The sequence below is a fragment of the Fusarium musae genome, chromosome 5 (assembly GCF_019915245.1).
Source record: "Fusarium musae strain F31 chromosome 5, whole genome shotgun sequence".
Lineage (NCBI taxonomy): Eukaryota > Fungi > Ascomycota > Sordariomycetes > Hypocreales > Nectriaceae > Fusarium > Fusarium musae.
Window position 1 is genome coordinate 2,795,533 of NC_058391.1, and position 14,497 is coordinate 2,810,029.

General features: G+C 48.4%; 5 protein-coding genes across 5 annotated transcripts; 3 read left to right on the plus strand and 2 right to left on the minus strand.

The window, feature by feature from the left end:
• Positions 1-306: 306 nt before the first annotated feature.
• J7337_007277 (uncharacterized protein) lies at positions 307-1,768 on the plus strand (the record flags this gene model as incomplete). Its single annotated transcript, XM_044824929.1, has 2 exons — positions 307-594; positions 644-1,768. The coding sequence occupies 2 exons, from the start codon at positions 307-309 to the stop codon at positions 1,766-1,768; spliced, it is 1,413 nt and encodes a 470-aa protein (XP_044680586.1).
• A 766-nt stretch (positions 1,769-2,534) lies between these two features.
• Positions 2,535-4,843, plus strand: J7337_007278 (uncharacterized protein; the record flags this gene model as incomplete). Its single annotated transcript, XM_044824930.1, has 2 exons — positions 2,535-2,864; positions 3,671-4,843. 2 exons carry the CDS (start codon positions 2,535-2,537, stop codon positions 4,841-4,843), a joined length of 1,503 nt encoding a protein of 500 aa, XP_044680587.1.
• A 1,429-nt stretch (positions 4,844-6,272) lies between these two features.
• On the minus strand, positions 6,273-7,142 carry J7337_007279 (uncharacterized protein; the record flags this gene model as incomplete). The annotated part of the gene is made up of 1 exon (XM_044824931.1): positions 6,273-7,142. One exon carries the CDS (start codon positions 7,140-7,142, stop codon positions 6,273-6,275), a length of 870 nt encoding a protein of 289 aa, XP_044680588.1.
• Positions 7,143-7,984: 842 nt separating this feature from the next.
• J7337_007280 (putative NRPS-like protein biosynthetic cluster) lies at positions 7,985-11,307 on the plus strand (the record flags this gene model as incomplete). The annotated part of the gene is made up of 4 exons (XM_044824932.1): positions 7,985-8,266; positions 8,312-9,057; positions 9,103-10,807; positions 10,855-11,307. The coding sequence occupies 4 exons, from the start codon at positions 7,985-7,987 to the stop codon at positions 11,305-11,307; spliced, it is 3,186 nt and encodes a 1,061-aa protein (XP_044680589.1).
• A 162-nt stretch (positions 11,308-11,469) lies between these two features.
• Positions 11,470-13,221, minus strand: J7337_007281 (uncharacterized protein; the record flags this gene model as incomplete). Its single annotated transcript, XM_044824933.1, has 1 exon — positions 11,470-13,221. One exon carries the CDS (start codon positions 13,219-13,221, stop codon positions 11,470-11,472), a length of 1,752 nt encoding a protein of 583 aa, XP_044680590.1.
• Between the last annotated feature and the right edge of the window lie 1,276 nt (positions 13,222-14,497).

Consider the following 14,497-nt stretch of genomic DNA (forward strand, 5'->3'; position numbering starts at 1 on the left):
CGCATTCTAGCAAAACCATCTGCTCTGATAAGAAAAAAACGTGGTATCGGCATCCGTCTGCCGCATGATAAACATGGTGCTAGCCAGAATAGGGTCGCACACGCACTGAAGCCACTGAAGCCTATCTCCGTGTTACTTATCTTTGCCTCATATGGCCATGCATATATAGATATAAGTGCACGCGTCTCAATTATAAATGGCCGTATATAAGAAGAAGTGTAGCATGTGACTGCGTGCAATTGAGTCTGATCATCACCTCTTGCGCCATATTTGATCATTTCAGTCAGCCAATTTGTCACACTCGCAATGGAGGCTGAGAAGGTCAACGGTGGTATCCTCGAGAAAGGAGACATCACTGAAGGAGAGACAACGGAACAAGGCTCCGTCATCAATGCGTCTGGCCATACAGATCAGCTTACTCGCCAGTATGGTCTCGTTGGGCTCACAGGCATTGCAGTGACAGTCAACAATGCCTGGGTTGTCCTTGGTTCTTCAATCTCAGTTTCTATCCTCAGCGGTGGCATTTCAGGTGTCATCTACGGCCTCATTGTGGCAGTGATCTACTATACTTTCATTGGTCTAAGTATATCAGAGGTATGCATAATCTCCCAGACCTAGCTCGGCACATCTAACATCTTCCAAGTTTGCTTCATCATGCCCCAGCTCTGGCGGTGTCTATCACTGGGCAACCATAGCTGCCGGACCAAAATGGGGTCGTGTCACAGGCTTCTATACAGGTTGGATCAACTTTTATGGCTGGATGTTCGGTCTAGCATCGCTGGTCCAAGTCGCCGCCAACGCAGGCGTCCAATGCTACGCCACTCTCACGCCCGGCTTCTCTCCATCAGCATGGCATGTCTATGTCGCGTACCTGATCGTCATTTGGCTCAGTGCCTTCGTCGTCATTTTCTCGAACCGACTTGTTCCATATACACAGAAGCTTGGTCTGTTCCTCGTTGTTGCAGGAGGTCTTGTGACTATCATTATCGTCGCTGTTATGCCCTCAAAGCATGCTTCTAGCGATTTCGTCTGGAACTCGTTCCATGAGAACAACCTAACTGGATGGAACGACGGTGTTGCTTTTATGGTTGGTATTCTCAATGGAGCTTTCACGATTGGAACTCTCGATGCGATCACCCATATGGCTGAAGAGACCAAGAACCCGAAGAAGGATCTTCCTCGAGCCATCTTTCTTTACATTTCCATCGGTGGTGTCTATGCATTGGCGTTTGCCATAGTCTTGGGATATGCCATCTCCGACCTCTCTGTTCTCCAAGGGAACTCGAACACCTTCCCACTGGCTGGTATCTACCATCAAGCCACTGGAAGCGCCGCCGCTACGTTCGCCCTACTATTCATCATTCTCATTTCATCTCTCTGCTGCGTTATCGGAACTGTCTTGACCAACTGTCGAACGTACTGGACCTTGGCTCGTGACCAAGCTGTGCCGTTCTCAAATTATTTCAGCAGAGTGAGTGCGAAGCTTGGTACCCCAGTTGAGTCGACTCTCTTCGTGGCAATCATTGCCTCGGGTATCGGTGCAATCCCACTGGGAAGTTCGGTTGGTTTCAGTAACTTGACTGGATCTTTCATCATCATCACAACTGTGTCTTACGCTATCCCAATTGTGTCGAATGTCCTGAGCGGCCGCAAACGATTCTCGCCCGGTCCCTTCCACCTGAAGAACCTTGGGTACTGGATCAACGGACTGACTATACTACTTATTGTGGTCTTTGACGTGTTCTTCTGTTTCCGTAAGTATTCCTAAACCTATATTTTCTCCCAGATTTCACTGACCGCTGGTAGCCTTCGGTATGCCATTTGATGCGACAACGATGAACTACAACTCTGTTATTCTGTGTGGTCTCTGTTTCTTGATTACGGTCTGGTGGTTCCTATCAGCCTCGAAGCATTACCCAGGGCCTACGTTTCAGCAGGTTTATGATGGGGATGAAAACAAAGAAATAGTATCGTAGGGAGGCGCAGATCCTACTTCAGTTTTCTTGTAATACATATATAAGCCGTCAATTTAACCACTGATTCCTTCTTCGCACTTGGCCTAGGTCCATCGAGTTTCGTCCCAATCAGACGGATCCACAGTAGTAGGCAATGACTGAAGAGACAACCAACAGCATCCTCACGATGGCGCCATTCTTCACAGTGTTTGTTGATACTCCTATGTTGATAGACAAAGATCATTAAAGTTGGTCCCCGATTATCCGATTGAGAAGGATCTAAAAGCTTGGAAACTTCAAAGGAAAGACTGATGCCCTAATGTTGGATCTCCTTGCAATCTCAAGTGTAACCTTGAAACTACTATAAGAGCTGGAATGGATGTCTGCGCTAGATGAGGGTTGTATTTTCAACCCATGGGCCAGTCACAGTCCAGCACGTGTGTCATCATGCATGAGGCGGAGTCGTTGAGGCTCAGAGCCTAGCACCTGTCAGATGAGGCAGACTCAGCTTTACTACTTACCTTGTCAATTCCTCCATACCTATCTTCGGTGATTTTCAATACCTTCATCTGCATCAAAATGGCAGAAATACTTGGCCTGGCCTCCAGTATTATCACAATAGTCGAAGTAGCAGGAAAGCTCGGCACCAGCATCATCCGACTCAAGCGATTATGGGACGAAGTACAAGATGTCCCCGCCAGCATTCAGAGATGCATCGAGCAGTTGGAGATCTTGGCTCCTGCCATTGAAGAAATGGACCACGAGTTTGAAAAGACTCGCAATATGATCCGAAATGATTCTGCGGCCAAGCGAAGCCTGGAATATTCTCGGAAAGCGGTAGAGACTCTCGATACCTTGGTCAGAGACATGGAGACACAGATCAGCGCGGTAAAGGCCAGTCGAAGACTGGTAATCCAACTCAAAGTCAGGATTAAGAGAGACGTGATTGAAGATCATCAGCATAGACTCACATCAGCCCTTCAACTACTGTCTCTCTCCCAGCAAACCTACTTGATGTGAGTGCTTGGCCATGTTGCTAGATGTAAGAACGTGTTGGCTGACATTCAAAGTGCTTTATCGCGCGCCCAGCCGGATATTATCATTTCCGAAATAAGAAACTGGCGAGACTCAGTGCATCAGACGCAACTTTCAGTAGGCACCAAAGAATCCGACCAGTCACAAGGTGAGGAACCTCGAGAGGAACAGGCCGGGCAGTCTCAAAATAACTCCAAGTCTCCTGTGTCTCGCGACTTAAACATTTGGTCCGCCAAAAAGCCGTTGCCGCGAAGGCGACCCGGTCTACTAGGCAGCTTCACTTTCCAGTCTTATGAGGTTGCCGAAAGCTCTTCAATCCACTACGAGCCAGACAAGGCCCGATGTCAGTCCATTCTTTTTTATACCACGCAAATGATGCGAGAATGGCTAATCTTGGTTCTAGTCTTCCAAGCAAGGGTACATATGCCTTGGTTCATACAAAGATCCTGGGACTTGTCAGTACTTCGGGCATCGACCGGGTGGACTTTCCAATTGAACCCTAGGAACATTCGGCCCTGGGATGCTAAAATATTCCGAGCCGTTAGAAATGGGCAAATTGAACATATTATCGAACTCCTCAAGAGCAAAGAGGCATCAATCTATGACCTTGATCCTTATGGGCGTTCATTGCTTGACGTGAGTTGCCATGTTTTTCGATCAAACACAACCTGACTTTTTAGATCGCCATTTCGTACCAACAGATCGAAACCATCAAGCCTCTCATTCTCATGGGAATGAGAATTTCTGATGTCGACTCATCGGATCTGTTTTTCTACATATGCCTCTGGTTGTGGAAGGATCCTCAAGCAGAGGGTCCAATAGAGATTGCCCATGAATGGACAAAAGAAATAGAGGGCATATTAAGTGAGGGTCTGGAAGGGCGTCATTTCAGAGCTGCCTTCTGGAGAGTTCCAAATGTATACACTCTGTTATCGGAGACAGGATCTGTCCGTCAAGTGTTGCCCTCATTTGACTGGATCGATGTCAATCCAGCGGTTCCTTTAGAGTTGATAAAAAGTGGTCTCGCTCGAATTTCAGACTTTCGTCCGATTTACTGCACAACACGCCCGGATGGTACTTGCGACTGCTATGATTCGAACCTCATATTCCAGTATTTCCACGCACTCTTGAACAACGACAAAGGCTTCCACGACTGGAGGTGCTTAGCGAGAAAGGCGCTCCTAGGAGTTTCACCCTTGGATATCGTTCATCCCCATGATGGAGCCTTCTGGAATCTTACCAGTACTCTTGCAGCACTATGGAAACGGCAATTCCGACTCCTCCCTTTCGAACGGTGGATACAAAACGCCGTTACTCTGTGGCTCGAGGATGTTGCAGCAGCTGGCATCAACCTAGTAGAGTATATGAGTCTAGAACTACTATACAGCCAGGATCTCCAAAGGGATGCCGCGTGCCAGGACACGAAAATGGAGTTTAGGCTAGGGGCGCATTTGCCAGAGTCTGGGCCTTCACTGGTAATTCTGTCAGTAGGGCCACGTGCTGATGACTGGTCCTTTTCCTGGGATCCATGTGTAGAGGAGCTGTCTGGAGAGTTCTGGACAGCACTTGAAGATTCTCGGATAAAAGTGCCTGGAGCTTGGGTAGACGAGAGAACTGAGGATTTTGAGTGCCTTATGGGAAACCCCACCGCATGTTGGTTCCGGCGGCAGGAGAGGTACTACAAGAATAAGTCCAATATGGCCACCAATGAAATTCCTAAAGAAATGCATATGCAAGCCATGCGCTTGCAGGGGGCGCAGTGGCCTGAGATCAAATATCGCGAAGGATTGCGAGTACGAGGAATGACTACGTGCGAGGAGTTTTCGCCGTACAAGGCATGGTTTTGGATTTGACTTCTGGCCTTTTAAGAGCATTCCAGATCGGTGTTCTTAATATGCTGATATGAGCTATACTGGATTCTCAAATGACAACGCTCACGATGATCTATCCTGAATACTTGGGTAATCCAAGGCCATGTAACTCGCACGATACCTCCTAGCACACACAAATTTACTCCACCAGTGTCTATGCCATCTTTCCCACCTTCTCGCACTTCGGCATACCGCGGTCAATTATTCTTACCACCTCTGATCAAATATATTTCTAGAGCTGTAAAGAAACCAACAGCTTTTTCAACCACTCCTTAGGGGCCAAGAAAACACCGGACCCTAATGCAGGGCGTTGAAATAAACTTAGCAATGGGTATCCTAAATCTATACTAAACTTATCCTAAACTTATACTAAGTTACCTAAGTATTATTATTACTTAGGATCAGGATTCTGAATTTTCTGTCCTCCCCTAGCCACTTTAGCATCCAGAATTGTACCCATTTTTTGACGGATTAGAGAGGCTTGGTGCCTGACAGCGCTATCACCAGTGAGTCGATAGTCGCAGCCACTTGACTATGCCTAGCTTTCAGAATCGATAGTCTGTCAACACTACACTGAATTCAGTTAAGCCAAGCTTCAAGATGCAGATTGTAATTTCCCATCTGACGCCTCTTATCTGCTGGGGAATCCGCAAAAGAAAACTTGACTCTCTTCCTTTTCGATAGTTGATCATTTGTGGCTTTTTTATGTCTCAAAATGATCCCACTTCGAATCATCGCATTGTCATGTTTGGCCCTGGCCCCTGTGGCTGTCTCGGCTGGCGCATGCAAGCCCAGATCCACTGATCTTACAACGGCCGCCTCATCCACTCTAGAGACCGCGTCGTCCTCCGAAGCCTTGCAGCCGACTACGACCGATCTCACGACCGCGGCCGCTTCCACAATTGAGACGACAACAGAGGCATCTACCATCCAGACAACCTCCGAAGCCGCTACCACTACTTCCAGCGCCCCATGCCCAAGCTATACACAAATCATCCCGCCTCCCAGCGACAAAGTTTGCGGAAAAGCAGTCACCAGAGGAACTTTTGAGTCCTCCCCGCTCTACCTCACATCTCAGCTGTCAACGTCTGGTCTTAACGGGTGCCCCAAATACTGTGAAAATACCCCGGGCTGTGTTTCTTTCTATACGGAAAACTACTCCCCTGCTCCTGATGCCCCTGTTTTCAAGATCTGCTTCATGTTTAAGGGATATGAGAAGGATATTCCCTTCGGCGAGGCACAAGGTGGAACGTCGGCGTACTATGAACAGGGCTGCTTTGCTTGTGTTCGGGACGAGGCGCCTCAGCCGCCTATCCCCAGTTAAGAGACGAGGAGGTTGAAGATTTAAGTACTAGACCCCAGATCTATAATGAAACTTGATGAAGACAATGGCAATATTTGAATCTCTAATTCACACTTGAGCCTGTTGTTTAGGCTTTTCCACGTGCTTCATAAGAAAGTTGAGCAGATCGTCAACTTCTTCTGGTGCTTTAAACCAATGTCCCTCTTGCTCTGCTCCCTGATATTCTCTCCACTCAACTGTAAAGCCAGCCTGAATAATGATGTCTCGCGCCTTTCTTCCAAGTTCGACATCAACATACGCGTCATCGGTTCCATGACCAAGAAAGACGGTCGTTGATGGGGGTCTTTCTCGAGATTGAGGATGTGAGACCTTTGACTGAGCCAGCATCCCAGCGACAAACTCAGTTCCTGTATCTATAGGCGACTTTTGCTCGTTTGATAGGTAGTTCTCGATACTGGAAGCAAAGGGGAGCCAAGTATTTGTAGCGAAAAAGGCGCCGAGAGGTCTCTCGACAGAGTCTAGACAAAGCAATGTCCATATTGCCACCGCTGCACCTTGACTAATTCCACCCAAGACCACTCTTGACGTATCTCCGCCAAGTCTTTCAATCTCCTGGTCTAGAATCGTCTTGATGTAGCTGATCGACTGCCTGATGCCCGGGATTTGAAGGTCTTGTCGAGCAATAGTATCCGTCAAAGAAGAAGCCTCAAACCACGCGGGCATGTCCTCCTCAAAAGCCGTGCTCCATAGCTCACGCGATGAAGGAAACACCCATCGCCAGCTGGGTAATTTTTGGGCAAGGCTGGATTGATCTGATAGTAAAGTCTCTTCGAGGAGCTCCTGGGCAAACTCTTCACCGCTGCTTCCTCGACCGTGGAGGAGAACTACTGTATGGGTGTGTGATTCAGTTGGCTCAACTATATACGTTGGGCCAAATGCTTCACTTTGGCTCCCAGTCGTGTTGGCTTTGTCACTCATTGGGAGAATGATGTTGAGGGGAAAATGGCAGCCTGTAATTACAGAGTGGAGACAGCCGATGGCCAGTTACTGCTCCTGAACCTTGAACAAAGAAAAGAGGGTTAAAAAAATCTGTCCATAGTGAAAAGCTTTTTGATTCAGATGAACCATCTAGATGGGCATCTCTCATATACACAACTCATGCAACTATAACGTCCTCATTACTTCAATTGCGCAAACAAAGTCCTCGTTCTGATTCAATACTCCGTACTTGGCTAACCCATACCACGGGGAAGCAAGGACCGAAAACCCGGGCATTTGAGACAAATGATCCCTATGTATAGATAAACGTTGCGAAAATGAAATATGTTGGAGTTCTGAAAAACAGGGCAATAAGGTATAAAACCCGACTATCTCTTTATCTATTGCTATAATTTTAATCCACTGACCAGGAACACTCAAAGCTAAGTTAGACACTGAGGCATGGCTCGGATAAGCGTCGTCTCGAGGCACTTCACTGGACTAGCCGCAGCAGAACGATAGTGATCTGGCATTAGCCGATCTCGAATGGCTTTGGTGTATATCGTGCAGCATCGTGAGGAGAAAGTAACCGCAGCCTCACCGAAGCCTCAAATCAAGATCAATCTGACGGAAAATGCCAAATCGGATATCTTGGCAATGAACCTCGCAAGGCTCCCCGCGGTGGCGGTTCTCGTTTCCGAGCGACAATTTGGCGGGGCATTTATCCGTCAATGAGGGGATTTCACTTTTCCGTCTCTTAGCCCAATGCCATTGACGAATGTGGAGATACGGATATCCGATTTCTTTCACTATAATATATAACTTCTATTCAATAATTCAGCATGAAGGACTACTCTAAGTATGCAAGCATTGTCGAAACCATGACTATCAGACACGACTCCAATGCCGTTGAGGCTCACAAGCCTGCCGTGCAACCCTCACAGGCGAAGCTGTTTACCCTGGATGAGATGATCAAGCGACGCGCTGTGGAGCTGGGAGATACGATCTTGATGGGTGCGCCGGAGACGGGTGTTGATGATTTCAAGGAGCATAGTGCTGTGGATATTGACAGATATGCTGATGCGGCTGTTCAAAGGCTCCAGCGCCTAGGTTTTGAGCCAGTGGTAAGTCTAGTTCATGAGGGTATAAGGATACAACTAACTGAATAGGATCCTACGCTTGAGAAAGCGCCTGTTGTTGGTATGCTGGGTCAATCAGGCATTCACGTGGTGATACAGATCATTGCTCTCAACAGATTAGGATACTCTTCATTTCTGATCTCGACACGCCTTGCCAGCCCAGCTATTACCCAGCTTCTCACTTTAACAGACTGCAATGTCATCCTAACAACGCCACCATTTCACCCTGTTCTGAAGGAAGTTCAACAAAACCGCCAACTCGAAATTCTTCCTCTCCTGCAAAACGCAGACATCTTTCATCTCAATGCGCCAAGATTCGTCAGAGATTACAGCCCCGAAGCGGAATCTCGCAAGGTCGCTGTCATTATTCATTCTTCCGGCTCAACAGGTCTCCCCAAGCCGATCTATCTCACCAACTCAAGCTGTATCGGAGCTTTTGCTGTGCATATGAACATGCGAGCGTTTCTCACATCGCCATTCTTCCACAGCCATGGTTTCTACGAGGTATTCCGATCGATTTACTCCGGCAAACCGATTTACTTCACAAACTACGGACTGCCCTTGACAAGAGAGACAGTTATGGCGCAGCTTAAGGCTACGAAGCCTGAGATCTTCCACTGCGTTCCTTATGTTATTAAGCTGCTTGCCGAGAGTGATGAGGGAATTCAGATGCTGGCTGATATGAAGCTTGTGCTTTATGCAGGAAGTGGATGTCCAGATGACCTGGGTGATCGGCTAGTTGAGCGCGGTGTTAACCTCTGCGGCAACTACGGGGCGTGAGTATCTCTGCCTCTTTACAAGGATCAGCTAACACATTGTAGCACCGAAACCGGAAGACTCGCTACGTCGGCTCGTCCTGAGGGTGATAAGGCCTGGAACTATATCCGTGTACTCCCTCCAGCAGAACCCTACACTATCTTTGACGAAGTCGCTCCCGGCCTGTTCGAATGCGTTGCTTTAGATGGCCTTCCGTCAAAGAGCACTACCAACTCAGATAACCCACCTGGATCGTTCCGTACGCGAGATCTTTTTACACAACATCCTACGAGGCCTAATCTCTGGAAATTCGCCTGTCGTTTAGATGACCGTTTCACTCTCATCAATGGCGAAAAGGTTCTTCCCATTCCTATCGAGGGTCGAATTCGACAGGAGGAAATCGTCAAGGAAGCGATTGTCTTCGGTGATGGAAGGACATATCCCGGTATTCTGATTGTCAAGGCTGATCGGGTGGCCGACATGCCCGACGATGAGTTCCTTGACACCATCTGGCCGTCTGTTGAAGACGCGAACTCCCGGGCAGAGTCATTCTCACGAATCCCCAAGGAACTGGTTGTAATTGTGCCAGCTGATTCAGATTACCCGCGTACGGATAAGGGTACTTTCATCAGAGTACCTACATATCGCCAGTTCGAGAAGGAGATCGAGGCTGCTTATAACAGGTACGAGGGTCAAGGCGACGAAGCAGGCTCGCTTAAACTCGAAGGTTCAGAGCTAGAAGATTACCTTCTTCAACAGTTGAAGAGCAAGTGCGGTGCCGATCTAGGGTCTTCTGAAGCAGATTTCTTTGCCTCTGGAGTTGATAGTCTTCAGTGCATTCAGATGTGGAGTCTCATCAAGCGAGAGATCTACCTTGGTGGTAGACAATCTGAGCTGGGACAGAATGTGTTGTACGAGACTGGTAATGTCAAGTTACTTGCTCGCCAACTTGAGAGATTGAGAAATGGCGCGAGTGATGAGGCGCAGGATCAGTTAAAGGTTATGGAGGATCTGATCGAGAAATACTCTACGTTTGAACGTCATGTTCCGGGATCAGCAGCCCAACCTGAGAAGGAGCTCGTGTTGCTCACTGGTGTTACTGGCGCTCTTGGAGCACATGCGCTCGCTCAACTCACCGCTCAACCCAATGTTGGCGCAGTATGGGCTTTGGTCCGAGCAGCCAGCGACACTGCCGCCACCGAAAGACTCTACAGCTCCCTCCAAGCTCGCGGTCTATCCCTCAACGAAGAGCAACGCAGCAAAGTCCTCGCTCTACCCTGCGATCTCAGCCGTCTAGACCTCGGCCTCAGCGAATCCCACATCTCCGAGCTCCGCACCAAACTCACAGCAATAATCCACAGCGCATGGGCAGTCAACTTCAACATCTCCGTGCAGTCCTTCGAAGATCAGCACATCAAAGCCGTGCACAATTTAATCCAACTAAGTCTCTCCGTGCAAACACCCAAGCCCGCGCGATTCTTCTTCTGCTCTTCTGTTTCATCGGCGGGAGGATCACCACGCCCTGGAAAGGTTCTTGAAGCGCAAGTTCCTTCACCTGCACATGCTCAGCATACTGGTTATGCGAGGTCTAAATATGTTGCTGAACATATTACTGGCAATGCTTGTAAGAACGCTGGTGCCGTTGCGAGGGTTTTGAGATTGGGACAGTTGGTTGGTGATACAAAGGTTGGGGAGTGGAATACTACTGAGGGAATTCCTTTGATGATTCAGACGGCTGTTACGCTTGGTGCCTTGCCATCTTTGAATGAGGTAAGTTTCTCCATTTTATGTTGAAGTATAGTTGCTTACATGAACAGGAAATGACCTGGCTACCGGTTGATCTCGCTGCTTCAACGATTCTCGACCTCGCCAACCTCGGCGCATCATCACCTTCAGACCGTTCTTCCGACCCTGATCTCGTCTATCACATCCTTAACCCTGTGCGCTTCCACTGGGCAAACGACATGCTTCCCTCCATGACAAAAGCCGGGTTCAAGTTTGAGACCCTCCCCACAGATCAATGGATGGACCGTCTTCGCAACTCAGAGCGCGATCCTGCCAAGAACCCTCCTATCAAGCTACTAGATTGGTTTGAGGGTAAGTATGGCAACAAGGCTGCCTCGTCAGCGGAAAAAGGACCGTTGGATTACCTTACGGATAAGTCAAGGGAGGACAGTGAGACGTTGAGAAATGTGCCGGATGTCACGAATGTGGATTATGTCAAGATGATGCTTGGAAGGTTGCAGGCACGTTGGGCAGAGAAGGTTTGAGTTAAGCGTTAAAATTCGTTTGTTCGTTAAATACTATGCAAGTTCATGCTTCTAAAAATGCTCTTTCTAAGTTCTAAAACGCAATTGCGTGAGTGATTCGTTCCCTCACTGTAAAATTGTATGCTCCTCCAAAAACGTCGGCCCTTTCAAGAGCTGGACCCCTCAGTCTTCTTGGTTTTCCTCATCCTCCGTCTGGACCTGCTGCTCCGACAGCCTCGGGTTCCTCAGGGCAAGTGCGAATATGATCATGGGTATGCAAACGCAGATTCCGGCGACGCAGAGAAGTCTCTGTACGGAGCTGTAGCTGCTGATAATCGCGTCTCGAATGGCCGTTCCGACTGGATAGTCCGGGATCACGGCAAAAGGCGAGTTGTAAATTCTCTTTGCCAGGGTTTCGTCTGGTTGGAAATCCAGGTTATGCTTCAGAGCTTTGTAAAGAGTTTGAGTCCAGATGGCACCAGAGAGACATGTACCAAGGGCACTTCCTACGTTGTAGAATGAGAGGTAAAGACCTGTGAGAATGGCCACGTGCTCTCGAGTTGCTGAGGCTTGGATAGATGCTTGAGTCGGATAAGCGAAGAACCCGCCCGCCACTCCGAGAAGAATCTGTGCGGCGATGATTCCGTCTTGAGACGATGTTGAAGCTCCACCAGGGTATAAGATCAAAACACCGAAAGCAACCATAAACAGAAGTGTACCCCCGACAATGATGAACTTGAGTCGACGGATCTTAAAGATGACTAGACCAGCTAGAACTCCAGTGATGACTCCGAAGAATGAGAAGAACGAGATGATGCGGGTAGCGTTCTCGATAGAAAAGTCAAAGGCGACTATGAGAATCGTGTAGAGGTAGTTTCCTTGCGTGCACCATGCTAGGTTAAGAAGACTCCGAACTGCCAAGGCCGACCAGACACCTCTGTCACGAAGCAGGTGGAATGGGACGAGAGGATGACGAGCACCACGTTGTTCCCAAGCGATGAAAGCGATCATGAAACAGAAGCCGAGGACCAGAGGGAGGATAATGTACCAGCTACGCCAGTGACTGGCGGTACCTCCAGCGACGGTTAAAGGGGCCAGAATGAGCGAGAAGGCGAGTACAAGAAGAACAAGTCCGATGATGTCGAGTTGGTGGAACAGATCTGCTCTACCTCTTTTGGTCTTGAGAGAAACCAGGACAATCTCATCACTCTCCTTGCCGCTTTCAGATTCCCAGGTTTTCCTCTCGAGGAAGTAAAGGCAGGATAGGAGAGGCAGTGAGGCAATGGGGTAGATGATAGCCCACATTCCAAGACCCCATCTCCAGGTCGTCGTGCTCAGCACTGCAGACGTGATGTTTCCACTGATCCATGTGTTGATCAAGAATGGTATCGCTGGGAGATAGCTGAAAAAGACGCGCGCTCGCATGGATGAGAAGTCGGCGATGAGAACTTCCAAAAGAAGCACTATGCATGTATATCCCGTTTGGTAAATAACCGATCCCGTGCAGAAGACCTCGACTGACGGCGCAGTTGACTCGATCGCGATTCCGAGGGTATAAAGAACTGTTGAAATGGCGATGACTTCGAACCTGCCAAAGACATCTGCCACCTTTGCCGCCGTAGGTTGGATTGCCACGGCGATAACATTGCGCAAGACATTAATCGTAGAAAGATACGAATGCAGATCAAAACTCGACGTTGCATAGGACTGATACGCCAAACGAACCTGACTCTCTAAACCATACGCATACCCGACGAGGAAAATACCCGTAAAGAGCCAGATCCGATGTGCGCGGGTGAGGTTTCTCGACACCACCGCCATGCGCGCCACGCCAGCCGAAAGCCTCTTAGGATTAGCAGGCCTCGCGGCATTATGCGATACGTCACTTGAGCTTGGTTCTGGAGCGCCCAGAAGCGGCGCTGTTTCTGAGGACATTTTCGGGTTGGTGATGAGGAGGTGAGGAATTTTTTCACGGGATGAAACAAGAAAGCTGCAGGTTCAGGCAGCAAAGGCCAGGGGTAGAGGGGAGAAGAGTCATCTGATTTGATTACGAGGGACTTGACCTTGTGACAACGCATGACAAAGCTCATCTGATAAGATTTCATGTCCAATAGCGGCGGATCTAACCGTGGGCTAAGTGGGGACTTGACGCCATTATCACGAATTTGATGCCTAAGGCCTGAGTTCATCGGAAGAGTAGATCGCCAGTGGAGGGTTGTAAATTATGTGGATATTAATATTGCATACAACTCTAGCTCAAATGTTCACAAGTATTACCAGGCTCGGGGCTGTTGCGTTGGCGTTGATCTGCTGTGCCCTCTATCAGATTTAGCCAATGTCACCCAAATCTGCTTTGGGTTGGATTGCAGCTTATCAGATCATGCAGGGCAAAACTCAATCCAGGTACCGAAGTAACGGTATCTGTACTGATGTAGAGCTTACTCAGAACCGTTGACGATTGATAAAGGCATAGGAACGCCTCTTCTTTTCTTTCATGACTGAATGATTTAAATCTGACTGGGAGCACATCAGTTTCATCTACTTAATCCATGTGCCTAAAAAGACACAGAGATTTGGTGAATGGCTACTAAACTATGTACTAAGACGACCTCCTTCAATCTCGGAGAACGTCAGTAAGTGCCGAAAAACGATGTTCTTTCCATGGCCCAACGAATCCGTCCGTTCAAAAAGTACAAGGGAATAGCGATAGCGAGAGACCCCAATGCAAAAAGGATGCCTCCGAAGAGGGTATAAGTATCTCTGATACCCATCGCATCGCACTGATCCAAGAATTGAACGAATGGTTGTACCCAAAATAAATGGCATTTCTTCCTCCACAAGTCAGCACTATTGCAGGTCTCGACATGTGCGGCAGCAATTCTCCAAGTCAAACTCCAGTCACCGCCGAAATAGCGCAGAAGCCAAAGTAGAACAGGGCGAAAGCAGCATGCATGCCTACCCAGCTGTACCGCTTTGGATCTGCTGCTACAACACCGTAAATGATCGTACCCAGAGAACAGAGAATCGCCGAGAGAATAAAGTTCGGTAAAACATGCTCAGGCTCACGAACGCCGCCATTTCTTTTGGTCAAATAGCGGCTGATGGGCTCTGCTAGTTCTCCATATCCCAGACCAAAGAGTGCCCCAATGGCTGCTCCAATTTGGACCGTTCCAACTGTTTCTGGGGAGAAATTCCAAGGTGGCATTTCGAG